Here is a 15,155-nt window from a genome sequence, read left to right as displayed (position 1 = left end):
CGGCAAAGGCTGGGTAGGGGGCAGCCGCTGGTTATGCGGCCGGGGGTTTTTCCCCCGCTGTAGTTTGTCTGCCTTAACGTTTCTGCCGTTCGACAGCTTTTAAGCTTTCCGTTTGCTTCCCAGATAGCGAACGAGAACAGATTAATACTTTTAAGGCTGGACAGTTCGATGTTGCAAAAAAGAAAGCGCAGATTCTTAAATACGGGAGATGATAGGAAGAGGAAAAGACTCAGCATTCCAACACAGAGACTCAGAAGATGTGTGTTGCTGTTGTAGCTATTACTTAACTTAAAACAGTTTTGGGGTTTGTCTTCTAACTAAATAGAGACTTTTATAGCAGCCCACATGGCCAAGATCTTCTATTCCATGTACCAAACTATTTCTTGACTGAAGAGTTCCCAGACACCGGGGACTTGGTGACACTAAAATAATTTGGTGCTCAGTAACTGATTTCTAAGAATTGTGTAGCTTTCAGCTACATCATTCATCTCCCATTGTAATCACAGGTTACAATTGCTGCTTGTTGCTCCACGGGCATTTTAATTGGCATGTCAACTTAATTTCAATTACATCCAAAATACTCATTTCATAAATTCACCAGAATAGTCCCTTTAATAACCATCTGTGCTTTCTTTCTACGCTGATTCTAAAAAGCATCTTACTAGGTTTGTTAAAAGCAGACGTATCACTGCATTCTCTCCAGAGGTCTTAATGAAATAGTGATCACAGAAACAGTCGGGACTTCAACATGGCTTTCCATGTGGAGGGGCTGGTGGCCATAGTTGTCTTCTACCTGGCTATCCTGGCAGTTGGGATATGGGCTGCTTGGAAAACCAAGAACACTGGCAGCGAAGGAGATCGCAGCGAAGCTATTATAGTTGGTGGACGAGACATTGGCTTGCTAGTCGGTGGATTTACAATGACCGGTATGTAAAAAACACCTTTTTTTTTTTTTTTTCCTTAACCAGCGTATAACTTGTCCGTTTTCCCTCTGAATGAAGAATGGTAATCTGCATGTTAAATAATTCAAAATGGAGAAAAAATATATACTTCTTTTCCAATTGCTACTCATATTTTTTAGTGAACAACCAAATGTAGCATCTATATAAAAGCAAAAAATATTTTAATATCATACAGGAAGCATATATTATATTTCTTATTCATTGCTTTCATATTCATCTGTAGAGCAGATGTGTTTGGGACAGAAGTATAGAATTTATACAATTTAATAAGAAATCCAGTTTTAAAATAACTGTTATTGTTGTTAAAGCTGTCAAAATTGGTGAGTTATTTTTGTTCAATCTGAGTAAAACAAAGTTCATATGCAAAAAAAAATAAATGGGGGGGGGAGGTGTAGCATCAGTTAAGAATAAGTTTCTGAAAGAAAATTGGCATAAATCCAAACTTGTAATTCCACTGATTTCAGCAAACTTACTTTGTGGATTCTTTTAGCTTCTTTTGTAGCAGTTTGACAAAATAATCCATTCCTGTGAATAGTAGTATCAGTAGGAAAAGCCTGGGTGAAGGAAGAGTTCTTCACTAATTTTTTAAGCAGTGCTGTCACACTCCCAGGGCCAGTCAAAGCAGGTGTCTTAGCTGGGTAAACAAGATATCCACAATATGGTCCAAAATCTCAAGTCTTACAGCTAACATACAGGATCGGAACAAAAATGCATTATAAGAAGAGTGAATTGGCCCACCATTTTTATCAAAGCAATTTAATTTTTAAGCATGCTTCGTTGATTGATGGGTTTTTTTACAGTATTCTAAATCCCATGCAGGCAAAGCCAAATTGCCAAATTGGATTTATCAGGTTATATTTATGTTTCGCTGTTTTGCCCTGTTCTGCTTTCACAATTATCTAATAATGAAGAGACACATACAAACTTGGGCCAAAATTCTCTGGTCTTTCATTAAGAGAAATTCCTGTCCCCTTGCATTTTGCTCACTCAAAGGCTGAATATTTGGATATTAAGTAAAGAATGTTTGTTAAAGTCAATAAAGTTTGAATACAGGCAGATGTTCTACTTTTAGCACTTTGCTCTAATTTACTGTATCACGTATCCATTGGCTACTGAAGCATCAGATAGGACGAGATTCTGCTCATAGCAAGAGCTGGTTTGACAGCTTTCTGCTGAATGAAATGTTTTCAAGAGCACTGAAACCAGAATATTTTGCAGAGATACCGCTAGCCGCAAAACTGTAATCATTAGATCAGGGGAGCAGAGACGAAACAAGACATTCCCTGTGCAAGTGGTTATGACGAAGAGCTCTGCCTGTGGAAGAAGACACATATTCTGCTTTCCTTAATCCTGTTTTACAGGAATACTGAAGCAGAGATGACACTTGGACTGAGGGTTCCTATATTGCAGGCAATTTCTATAGCCACCACAATTCACACCCACACATGCAACCGTTTCATGCAACTTCTGGAGAGGGCATAGTGTATCATCTCTGTGGTAGAATATCAGACTGATCCTAAAGCCTTTGCACAGCCTAAACACTTGTGGATTTTATACTATCAGGGTTCACATATTTTCTCACCTCTGCCCTTCCATAAATATGGCAATTAAAGCTTGATACGGCAAGTAAATTACACTTTCAGTTTTGGGGAACCAAGCCTGGCGCACAGAGTTAGGTGTGGGCACAAGTCTACTGAGACGCTGAGTTTTGTGTCAGTGAGGGTGATTGGGATACTTACTTTGTAAAGCCGTAAGAAAATAATTGTGAAGGTAAGCTGATCAAAATCCACACTAATTTTTTACTAAATGGTCATGGTATTTCAGGGCATATTTTCTTTTTTAATAATGTTAGGTGCAGATGTTGCACCTCATAACCATGCCTCCAGAGATATATGGCTATTCCAACATCATCTTTATATTTTACAGCTTTAATTGTCTAAATCTGAATTAAAAAGCAAAGCTTATCCTGTAAAAGGAAAACAAGACATTTTTAACATCTCCAGAAAGGATACTGTTTGTATGGACATGAAGTACTTTGGGTTATGAGATAGGGCCTAATTCTGTCTTTCCTTTCTAAGACAGACCCTACCATATTGCGTGGATATCAGCTGCAAAAGTGGTAGCGGTTTCTGGGGCTACTTGGTGGGGAGGATGACAGGACTCAGCCTATAAATTTAAAATCCAATTCAGAGCATAGGGACAGACTCAAAATTTCTGAGTAATTATAGTTAATTTTCTATATGGCATTTAAAAGCCTTAGAACAAGTGAAAAATGGCTGTGGACATATTTGGATATATACTATGATCCTGAAGAAGCGGCTGTATCAAGTAGCTACTGAAACGCCTGAGCACAGAGCCTGCCAAAGGCTGAGTGTGACTGCAGTTATTAAAATAGAAAGAATAAGAAGGTTGAATTGGGGATGGATCACAGCAGCTTATATTAAAATGAGCTAACATAGTACCATAGTAGACACACCTTTAAACTGTGTATCATTTTTACATAATTATAGTTAAAATGTTGCATTAAATATTTGCGTTCCTTAATTTTGGGGTGAAATTCTTAGAAAGTGATATCTGCAACTAACTTGAGTCTATTTTGATTTCGGTGACTGAGTTTGAACCCCAAAGGAAATATTGGAGATGACATAATCAAATACTTACAAACACGACCAAAAAGGTAATGATCTATTGATGTCATTTATTCGTTTTAGTTGAATGAAGCTACACATCCTTCCACAAGAAAAAAAGAAATATTACAAAATTCTATTATTTTGTAATCCTTAGGTCAGGATTTTCATTTTACCGAACTTGGTGCATTGATTCAATAATTTGTGTGGTCAGACAAGGGATCATTCACAGAGAAGTGCCAAAAAATCTGATTTTCATATATATGTCAATATATATAAGAAACTCTGATATTAATTTCTGTGTTCCTCATATGAACCAGGAGCAGAAATACACTCCCATATCCTCAGTATTTGTCTGAATATTTTTTAGGGTGCATATTTTAAATGGATGTTGGTATTTGCTGCATTTTTTGGTCCTTCAGACAGCAGGCAAAGAGAGGATTAAAATAGATTACCACATGAGTGTTTCCATAGATTATTAAATTTTATATTCCTTTTGTCTGATTTAGAAAAAAAAAAAAGAATTTCACCAAAAAAGGTATTAAACTAACTTTAAATTGTGGCTTAGCAAACTGAGGATCAGAAAATTAATATCTGAGGTTGAAATTCCATCCTATTGTACCCCATTATTTCTTTTCTAATGTATTTACTGATGTCAATGTACATGCTGACTACCCATTCACCCCCTCAGAAGAAGCCATATAACACCTTCCTTGGCAGTCTGGGGTCCTTGGTAGATGTTCCAGAACAGTCATGTGCACAGAGAAATTGATCAGCAGCTATTTTTCAAACCCCAATCCAGAAATCAAGAAATAAAATTGAAAATAAATGCTAAATCCTCCATGACACCTTACCCAGCAATACCTGTCCGCGGGCATTGTTCTTGTCCCCAGCCAGGGGAGGGCAATGGCCCCTGCAACATTTCACAGAAGGGAAGTGACCTGCCCCCCTCCAGAAGAAAATAAGGGAACTAGGCATAGCGCCCAAGTGCCCCTTGGAGAACGCCCACCACCTCAGTAGGAACCCTAGGCGTATCGATACCAGATGTTGAAACCTCCTTGCACAATAGCTACAGCAATGCTGGACAGCTGTCCTTGACTATGGCAAATTATTCCTCATCTGGAAGTGGGTATTCTTTATGTAGAATTCATGCTCATGTTTTTTCTAGGGAAGGAGACAAATACAATTCCCTTTCTAAATACTTACGTTTGTTATTGCATACAGGTGCTTACAACCTATTTCATAAATTTATGCTGCTTGAGACGCAATAGGCAACACACATGCCAGATAGTCATGGACTCAACGGTCAATGGTTCAATGTCTGGGTGGAGATGAGTGACAAGTGGTGTCTCTCAGGGATACATATTGGGACAAGTATTATTTAACATCTTTCTGAGGGACATGGACAGTGGGACTGAGTGTACCTTCAGCGAGTTTGCGGATGACACCAAGCTGTGTGGTGCAGTTGACACACTGGAGGGAAGGGATGCCATCCAGAAGGTCCTGGACAGGCTGGAGAGGTGGGCCCATACCAACTTCATGAAGTTCAGCAAGGCCAAGGGCAAAGTGCTGCATCTGGGTTGGGGCAATCCCAAACATGGATAGAGGCTGGGTGATGAGTGGATTGAGAGGAGCCCTGGGGAGAAAGACTTGGGGGTGTTGGTTGATGAGAAGCTCAACATGAGCAAGTAATGTGCACTTGCAGCCCAGAAAGCCAAACCTATCCTGGGCTGCATCAAGAGAAGTGTGGCCAACAGGCAGAGGGAGGTGATTCTCCCCCTCTGCTCTCATGAGACCCCACCTGGAGTACTGCATCCAATTCTGGAGACCCCAGCATAAGAAAGACATGAACCTGCTCGAGTGGGTCCAGAGGAGGGCCACAAAGATGATCAAGGGGCTGGAGCACCTCCTGTATGAGAACAGGCTGAGTGAGTTGGTCTTGTTCAGCCTGGAGAAGAGAAGGCTTCGAGGAGACCTTATTGCAGCCTTCCAGTACCTAAAGGGGCCTAGAGGAGAGCTGAGGAAGGACTTTTTACAAGGGCGTGTAGTGATAGGATGAGGGGAAATGGTTTCAAACTGGAAGAAGGTAGATTTAGATTAGATATTAGGAAGAAATTCTTTACTGTGAGGGTGGTGAGACACTGGAACAGGTAACCCAGGGAAGTTGTGGATGCCTCATCCCTGGAGGGGTTCAAGGCCAGGCTGGATGGGGCTTTGAGCAACATGATCTAGTGGAAGGTGTCCCTCCCCATGGCAGGGGGGTTGGAACTAAATGGACTTTAAGGTCCCTTCCAACCCAAACCATTCTATGATTCTAGGACTCTGGTAACCAAAGTATCATATTCCCACCTACTATAATTCACACTTTCAAGAGGCACAAAATCCCAAATGTTTGACAACTTTTTATGTAGATTCTGTTTCCCTGCTCTTGCCTTCAGGGATCGGTGTTCACCCATCTTCTCCATGTGGTTTTACATGGGCGTCACTCACCTCTTGTCTCTGTAGTATACAATGGCTCTCGATACCCAAAGGTATCAATAACAGGGTTCCTTGGGTCACTTCTTTTGTTACAGACTTTCTCTGCATGCACACCCCTCACACAAGCCCATTATACTATTTCCAACAACAGAATGGTCCATTCCTGTGCTTCAAAATGCTGAAAGGGTCACAATTGTAATGATCTGGTTGCTGGATATCTTTGTTTCTAAAGCCATGGTATAATTTAGCATTGAGTTAAAAAAATACCCTCTGGTAGTATTTGAGAGATATCTCAGCTAAGCATAAAAGAGTGGTCATTTAGATTTTAATGACATTTCTTTAGAATTGTAATTAAATTTTCTTCATTTGTGTTTATCTCTGATTGTTTGTCTTAAACACAAAATCAAGTTTGCTTGTATGTGTCTAACATCTAATCTAAGAATCAAGTTTGCTTGATGGTGGATGCTGGGAAAATTCTGAAGAATGCTTATGGAAATTATATTTCTTACAATTGTAAATTTTTACACAGAAAGCCTGAACTACTCTTATATGACAAAGCAAAGGCTTCTGAGGCAAATGAAAACAGCATTACAAAAATCTAGTACTTGTAATGATCTGCCTGCCCTTGTTCAAACTACAGACCCAGATTCATAAAATTTACTCATTATACATTAAAGAAAATCAAGAACTTTTTGCATGGAATCTGCAAACAGGAAGAGATAAGCTTTTTTATGTAATTTGTTATGAAATATGTTTGCAGACGTACTCAAAATAAATTTCTGTGCTGGAGATTTTCTTTCATTCATACTGTAGGTCCCAGTTTCTCAAATGTAGAAACTTCCCTTCAAAGCAGAGAATCAATTCATTAAGGGTCTGAGGTTAGTATATTAAAAACACTGCTGGTTCATAAAGAGATAAGATCAGAAATATTACAGATAGCACAGTTCAATTCTGGAATAATTCTTCAGGAAGCACAAATATTTTTGTCAGTTTAGAACTTAAATAGCAACATAAAACCATTACAGCCCTATATGGAAATATAACATTTAGGGAAGTCAGAGTTCACTAAATGTGCTTTGTGTAGCTGAAATTTAAAATTTATCAAGGTTTCAAGGACTTTTTTCTTTTTTTTAATGAAAGCCTTAGTAAATGATCCATTGATTAAACTCTTGTCTAATTTAAATGCTTTGAGTTTTCCCAACTGGGATGACTGTACATTTATTGTTCTTCTTCAGATCCCCCCCTTATATCTCTCCTTCATTTGGACTAACACAAAGAAAATGGTAATGTGCTTCATTCATTGTAAACGAGTAGTGAGGGACTCAGCCCTCATATCTTCACTGACTACACAGACACTTAGACACCTTGATGATTGTCTCAGTCCGTTGGACATCTTTTTTCATGTGCTTAGGCTGTAAGTTTTTCAAATTTGGTCTATCTTTTATAGAAGGTTGCCATGTCTGGCACTTGTATAGTGCATATAATAAAAAAATAGCAATATAGCAATAAGCGATGACAATTTTATTCTATAATGTGGGAGGTTTTCTTTTGTTGTGCACATTAAAGACTTTTCCATCCCTTCTTTTTCAGCCACATGGGTTGGCGGAGGTTACATCAACGGGACAGCAGAAGCTGTATATGTCCCAGGCTACGGTCTAGCTTGGGCTCAGGCACCTATTGGATATTCCCTTAGTCTGGTTTTAGGTAAGCAAATAACTAAAGCTAATAATCTCTCATTTTAAGCAGTTCTGATGACAAGTCCATCATTTCAAATGAAACAACTAGGGTCTGATAAAAGGACACTGAGGTAAACTGGATCCCTTTTGCTGATAGGTTTGGCTTTTAAAAAGAAAACCCCTGTAAATAGCTTGATATCTTAAGTCTCCTGAATGCCTTGGCAAGACCTACTTGATTATTACGACCATAGTGTTCTGTGGAGGTCACAATAAGAAAGGTTTTGTTGTGGGATTTTTTTTAATTATATTTACTAAGTTTTAGACATTCAGGTTTTCTTTAAGTGCCTATATGATCTGGAACATGATCTTATCAGGGCACCTATAAATCTTGGAATTCAAGAGCAGCAAATATCCTTTTAAGTTAGGGAAGTGCTTGTACCTTACAGATCTTCACCAAGCATCTAAGTAACTTGTCTAATTTTGTGTAGGAAGTCTGTAGTAGAACCTGTCTATTTCCTTAAAATTGGACCACTTTTAAACGTGGTACAGAGCTCCAAATCACATGTCAAAATGCAAATACACAATCCTACTACATGCAGGGTCAGAGTGTAAAAAAAGGCAGCATTATAATTTTTAGTGCTGTGGCCTCTAATTCCTGAAATGTAGTCTCAGAACTTCCTTACTTTTCTTAAAAATGATAGCAATATAAAATTTCTCACCGTGTCTCAACCACATGGAGTAGCTCACAATAAAACATTGCCTTGTGAGCCATGATGAATACACTGGAAAGTTGTCAGCTACATCCTCTCAGTTTGTGAACAGATCATGTCCCTAAGGCAACAGCTGATGCAACTGTTTAAAAGAGAATGTTGTTACAAAAAAGATCTTCATCTTTCATTAATGTGACTGGTGTATTAGCCTTTCTAATGATACTTGACCTCTCAGTCTATTTTGAGTCTTTTCTCATGGTCCTCCCACGTAGTCTGTCCTTTTGGTGGCGTATCCAGGTCTTCTTGCCCCTTGTATTTCTTCCTGTACAACTCGGTTGCCCTCCAGACTCTTTTTACCCCTCAGAAATGCTTTCCTATGGCATGTCCTGGGCCTCCTCTCTTCCCAGGCAGAAACCTTCCACATCCTACCCATCCTAGATGTTCCTCTCTGGTACGTGTGGGCCAGCTCCAGTTCCAGTAGTAATTTCCATCCCTGAGAGCAGCTCTATTTCCTGTAAGAAAAATATTAACAGTAAATGTCTGCCTGGAGATCAGTTGATGTCATTATGAGGTCATGAGGGTCCTCATCCATTGATGTCATTAAGCGGTCATTAGGATTGTAGCCACAAGTGTCTTCCTGATTCTTAGCCTCTGTAGAGTTGACACAAATTAATAATAGCAAAGAAGGAGTTGAGGTAGCCTCTCTCCTCGCTTCCAGCTGTTTTTAAAGATATCCTGGTGATTATGTTTTTAAAGATATCCTGGAGATAATTTCCCTGGAGATTATCATGGCCACTGCAGAGAAAAGAAGTCTGTAGCACATGACCATATATCTCTCTGCAGAGCACAGAGAGGAAAGCCTTTCTGTGGCCTGATCTATACATGCAGGTTTGTGAGGAGTTGTTTATCCTTCTTTTTAAAAAAATAACCAAAATTATAAATGGAAGGCTAGAAGAAATATTACTGCTTCAGACTGGAAGGATTTAAGATTGATATAATCTCCGTGTTAGTTCAATGTTGTGCTGCAAACCACTTTTCCTAATTTTTCAAGCAACGTAGTTTTAACGGGTAGAATATCTTTTATTTCCTTTGACAGATGCTTGAATGTTCTAATAGATTATAACACCAGTGACTTCTGTTTTCTTGTTTTAGTTGTCTTTTGTAATGATGACATAACAAGTGGAATAGGAACAGGATCCATGACCAATCCAGGAATAGTTAAAAAATGCTGGAGTTTCTGCATCCAAACAATCTGACTAAAGACAGTGTTACCATAAGCAGTATAAATAAATTGTGATTGGTAAGCTGGTACCTTCTGTTCAGGGAACTTAATGAAATGAAGAAATATGAGTGATATATGGCAATACATAGAAATGTGGAAAATCTTCTGTGACATACAATGAATACATTACATATCTTGTGATGAAGAATGTAACTAAAGGTCACCAAATACTGCACAGCAGATTTTGTTGGGAACTGACTGATTTTCCAGGTTTCTTTATTCTGCCTTATAGGTTGCATTTCAGCAATTTTACTGTGATAGAAGTCTACTCAGTTATAGTCATGTGCAGAACTCAACTACACAGGTTTCTGTACAAGGGCTTTTTCAACTTTCCTGAGATATGTCCTTTTTTTTTCCCCCAGACCGAAAGAATTTGAGGACTGTACATTAGAAAGGTGTGGCCTTTGCACATTTATAAATGAAATAAGTGTATGACAGATGTTCAGGGAGCGTGACATCTGCAGAGCCCAGAAGGCATCTGACCTACCCCACAGGTGTAGTAAGGTTGATATAAGCATACATAACAAATCTGAATTGTCCTGAAAGAATCATATTTGCTGTGTGTGCACTAAACTATGTGTGAACTCATATTTCTGACCCAGGAATCCCAGACAGTTTTATTTTTTGAGTAGGACCATGTGAAAATTCATGCTGGATTCTGGTCTAAGAACAAATAGAATTAGGTAGAGAAGCCATTCCCTTAGGCTGATCCAAAATTAGACAAACCTCTGACAGCATCCATAATGGCAGATTGAGTAAATTGAACCAGACAAAATCAGACAAACTTATTTTTTGTTATCAGACCATCGACATTAACGGTGTGGATGTGTTTATGTAACTGTAGGTAGACATAAGGTAAGAGTTCTTAGAGAATATTTTAACTGTACTTATTTCTTTAAAAAAAACCCAAACAGTAATACTGACATTTTTGTATCCTTAACCAAAAATAAATGTTTTACTCCTTAATGACAATGCATTTCTCCACTGTAGCTGGTGTCTTATGCTACTTTTCTTTGTAGGTGGCCTTTTTTTCGCAAAACCTATGCGCTCCAAAGGCTATGTGACAATGCTAGACCCTTTTCAGCAGCTTTATGGGAAAAGGATGGGAGGACTACTGTTTATTCCAGCTTTAATGGGAGAAATGTTTTGGGCTGCTGCCATCTTCTCTGCCTTAGGTAAGGAATAAGCAGTATAAATATTAATTTATCACAGGTGGAAAGGATAAAGCAGAAATGCATTAAATTCTGTCTTCAAATGCTAACTACCCTAGCCAAATGATTCAGAATGTGACAGTTCTCAGACCTGTGCTAACTAGTAATTAAACCCGGTAATGGTACCCCATTGAATATTTTGGTAATGGAAAGACATCCATGGTATCTATTCATTTCCAGGTATTTTTAAGTTGTCCCTTTTCAAAGAGAAAGAAAAGATTGAGCAACAAATTTCCTTTAATTGTGAGGGTGACATGAGTGATTGCAAGTGTCCTTTCTATGTCAAGGCTGACCCAGTTTCTCTTTTACACCACTGAGATCACAGAAGACAGTCAAAATTTCACTTAAAAGATATGAAATGTTATTGCCAATGCATCTAAACAAAATAATCCTTTGCATATAGGAGACCTTCAAATACAGAACTTCCCATGTCACAAATAATAGAAGTAGAACAGATGCTGATCAATAAATTGAAGTATTATTGCATTCTAAATGGCTTTCTACTTGACAAAATGAAGAAAATACTTAGGATTCAAGAAAGGATTCAGAGAATTAGTAGAACTATGACTCACTAGAAAATCACCCAACTACTCATCCAGTTCTGAAAAAAAATCAGTCTCCAGGGTTTTTAATTATATTTCAGGCCTGAATTTAGCAAGCCCTTCAAGAACTGAGAAAGCCCTTGAGTTGAAGCACCAGTAGTTGACTTTTACCAGCTAATCATACTCATAGTGCACATGCATGTGGTAATGCTTTCTAGCACAAGCTATTTTAAACAGAAAATAAACTTTGAAGGTACTCTCCAACTGTGCTCTGATGAACTGCAAAGCAATGGGGAGCTTGTTTACCACAATTTCATCACAAAACCCTTAAAGGACTAAGAACAAACTACCTGCTGAGGTGATAGGAGTTGAATAACTTGAAGAACACTCTGAGTATTTGGAAAATACTTTCTTTTTGATTGAGGACAAGCTAATCTGTGATATTTCAAAGCAAGTGGTATGAATACCCTTCTAGTAGGTTTACGTTAACAGCTGACAGTTAAAGACTGTCCATGATTATAAAGGTCATTGAGAGGTTTGATTTTAATGATTATTTTAACTATTCTGTGAATAGATCTAGTTATATTATAGCTCCTCATTTACATACCTATCTTCACTGATTAATATTTAATCCTAGTTCTCTTCACTTCTTGATCTTCCTCGTGATTCCTTGCTTGGGAGGGTTGTAGAAGGGAAAGACAGGGCTTCCAGCTTGGGAAAGAGGTCTGAGTTTGTAATCCTTAAGCACATGAACTTTGAAGGCTGCCTGTACAACAAAAAAACACCTGGCAGCTCCCAGCAGCTCCCAGCAGCTCCTATATATGACAGATAATGTTGTGTTCTACTGCCAGAACTTTTCCACCTATGTAGTCAGGAATATCCATCTAAAATACCTACGAGTACTAAAAGATACTGCAACATATTTTATTTAGATTATTTTAATTAGGAAGAGAGGATTTTAAAAAAAAAAAAAACAAAAACAACATAACATGGTTTTAAAAGACTGCAATCACTTGAAATAGCTAATACATCAAAGAGAAATATATAACCACCTCAATAGCTTCTGGGAGGGCAGTGCAGGAGGGCACAAGCAATTCAGGAGATTTCTTGAGTGCACTGTCAACAACTTCCTGACACAAATGATCAGGGAGATGGTGAAGGGAGGTGTTCTGTTGAACCTGTTATTTACAATCAAGGAAGAGCTAGTCAGGGATGTGAAGGTCAGAGGCAGCCTTGGCTGCAGTGTTCATGAGATGGAGTTCATGATCCTGAGAGGAGGGAACAAGGCAAAAATCAGGACCACAACAGTGGACTTCAGGAGAGTAGAGTGTGGCCTCTCCAGAGATCTGCTTGGAGGAATCCCATGGGAGACAGCCTGGGAGAGAAGAGGAGTCCAGGAGAGCTGGTTGATATTCCAGCAAGGGCTTTTTACACCATCTCCCATAACAACTTTCTAGACAAACAAATGAACTGCAGAGTAGATATGTGGACAGTGAGGAGGATTGAAAACTGGCTGAACTGCTGGGCTCAGAGGGCTGTGACCAACAGCATGGAAGTCACTGCATGGCTGGTCACCATTGGGGTACCCCAGGGGTCAATATTGAGTCCTGTATTATGTAATGTCTTCATTAATGACCTGGCTGATGGGACCAAGTACACCTTCAGCTAGTTTGCAGAAAGTAAAAACTGTGAGGAGTTGCTGATAGACCAGATGGTTGTACTGCCATTCAGAAGGACCTCAACAGAGCAGAGAAATGAGCTAACAGGAACCTCATGGAGTTCAACAAAGGGAAATGCTGTCTTGCACCTGGGGAGGAACAACCTGATGAGGGTTGACCAGCTGGAAAGCAGGTTTGCAGAGAAGGACCTGGGAGTCCTGGAGGGCAATGAAGTTGACCACGAGCCAGCAACGTGCCCTTGTGGCAAAGAAAGCCAGTGGCATCCTGGGCTGAATTAGAAAGACCATTATCATCAAGTCAAGGAAGGTGATCCTTCCCCTCTACTCAGCACTGGTGAGACACGTTTGAAGTGCTGAGTCCAGTGCTGGGCTCTCCAGTACAAGAGACATGAACATACTGGAGAAAGTCCAGTGAAGAACCACGGAGACAATAAAGGGACTGGAGTATCTGGCATATAAGGAAAGGCTGAGACAGCTAGGGCTGTTCAGCCTAGAGAAGAGGAAGTTCAGGGAGATCTTATCCATGTGCATAAATAACTGATTTGGCAGTTGAGGGATTGGCATAAAAGAAGACAGATCCAATCTCCTCTCAGTGCTGCCCAGTGACAGGACAAGAGGCAATGGGCGCACACTGAACTACAGGAAATTCCATTTAAAATTAGGAAAAAACTGTTTTTACAGAGGAAGAGGTCAAACACTGGCAGAGATTGCCCAGAGCGGTTGTGGTCTCCATCCTTGCAGTTATTCAAGACCTGACTGAACATGATCCTGAGCAACCTGCTCCCACTGACACTGCTTGAGTGAGGACTTGGACTTGAAAATCTCAAGAAGTTCCTTTCAGTCTTAGCAACGATTTGATTCACTGGGTTGGTTTTGGAGACTGGCAGCTCAACATTGTGGTTTGTTCTCTAGAAATGAAATCTGCTTGATGGTGCTTGAAGAAATTCTTTGTTTCTAGGTTGACAATGGAGGATGGATTATCCAGTTTTCCAAGAAACCCACCCTTTTCCTATGTAAACAATTCACGGGCACTTTCTAAAGTGGTCAGTGGACAATCATCCCTATAGCTGATGCCTCCTCTGCCATTTCTTCCTTGGTCAAAAGGGGCTAGCTTGGAGCATAAGTGAGATAGAAAAGGGTGTGATATGCTGCAGCAGATGTTCCCTGGCCACTGCAATGATACTTGTTCCCATGCAGCTGAAACTCACCCAGGGAGGCTTCAGCTGCCGGTGCGTGGCTGCTTTTTCCCAGGCAGAACAAGATAGTGTAGTCCTTGCAGAGCTTGAGAAGTCTAAGGAAAGGCTGTTGGGACCCTTCCCTCCTCCATTTGGTAAGAACCCAAAACATGACAGATGCTGAACTTAGGCCAACAGGAGCCTTCCTTTTCCCACTCCCTTCACAGGTGCAGAAGGGGTTTGTAGAAAATAGGGGAATATCCTCATGCTGTTGCTAAATGTCAGACAGCACAGCACATCAGCACCGGTATATGCAACTTAACCAAGGTGAGCCTTCTCATCAGACGTACTGCGACATATACTAACATACAGTGTTTTGGTTTTCCTCATAGGTGCCACTATAAGTGTGATCATTGACATTAATGTCAATATTTCAGTCATTGTTTCTGCCCTGATTGCAACTATGTACACGCTTGTGGGTGGGCTTTATTCTGTGGCCTACACCGATGTAGTTCAGCTCTTCTGCATCTTCCTGGGACTGGTAAGTTTGGCTTTTTTCCCCCCTCTTTGTTGAGGATTTTGCCTCGAGCATTATGATGATTGCAAAAACCTATTGCCCACTTTTTATTTTTGAATTATGTCTTCACTGAGACCGTGGAGAAGGAATACCTCCACTCACAGAGCTGACTTTAAAGAGTCTGCATTTACACCAACCTACAGCCAGTGCTTCAACAATAATGCTGACCGAGACGCCCGATTCTTTGGCTTTTTTCCAACCAGTCTGATAGTGCAAACACCCTCGTAATTTTCCTGC

At 39.8% G+C, this 15,155-nt stretch overlaps 1 protein-coding gene across 1 annotated transcript in view; it reads left to right on the top strand.

The window, feature by feature from the left end:
• The first annotated feature begins 748 nt into the window (after positions 1 to 748).
• Positions 749 to 15,155, top strand: part of SLC5A7 (solute carrier family 5 (sodium/choline cotransporter), member 7) — a 24,262-nt gene continuing 9,855 nt past the window's right edge. The window contains exons 1-4 of the mRNA XM_009883061.1: positions 749 to 926; positions 7,658 to 7,771; positions 10,755 to 10,910; positions 14,734 to 14,882. Coding sequence (XP_009881363.1) covers positions 749 to 926; positions 7,658 to 7,771; positions 10,755 to 10,910; positions 14,734 to 14,882 — 597 coding nt within the window. The remainder of the gene's footprint in view (positions 927 to 7,657; positions 7,772 to 10,754; positions 10,911 to 14,733; positions 14,883 to 15,155) is intronic.

Source organism: Charadrius vociferus, unplaced genomic scaffold, assembly GCF_000708025.1.
Source record: "Charadrius vociferus isolate BGI_N301 unplaced genomic scaffold, ASM70802v2 scaffold92, whole genome shotgun sequence".
Classification (NCBI taxonomy): Eukaryota; Metazoa; Chordata; class Aves; order Charadriiformes; family Charadriidae; genus Charadrius; species Charadrius vociferus.
Note: the sequence above shows the minus strand (reverse complement) of the source record. Positions and strands in the feature narration are given on the sequence as shown.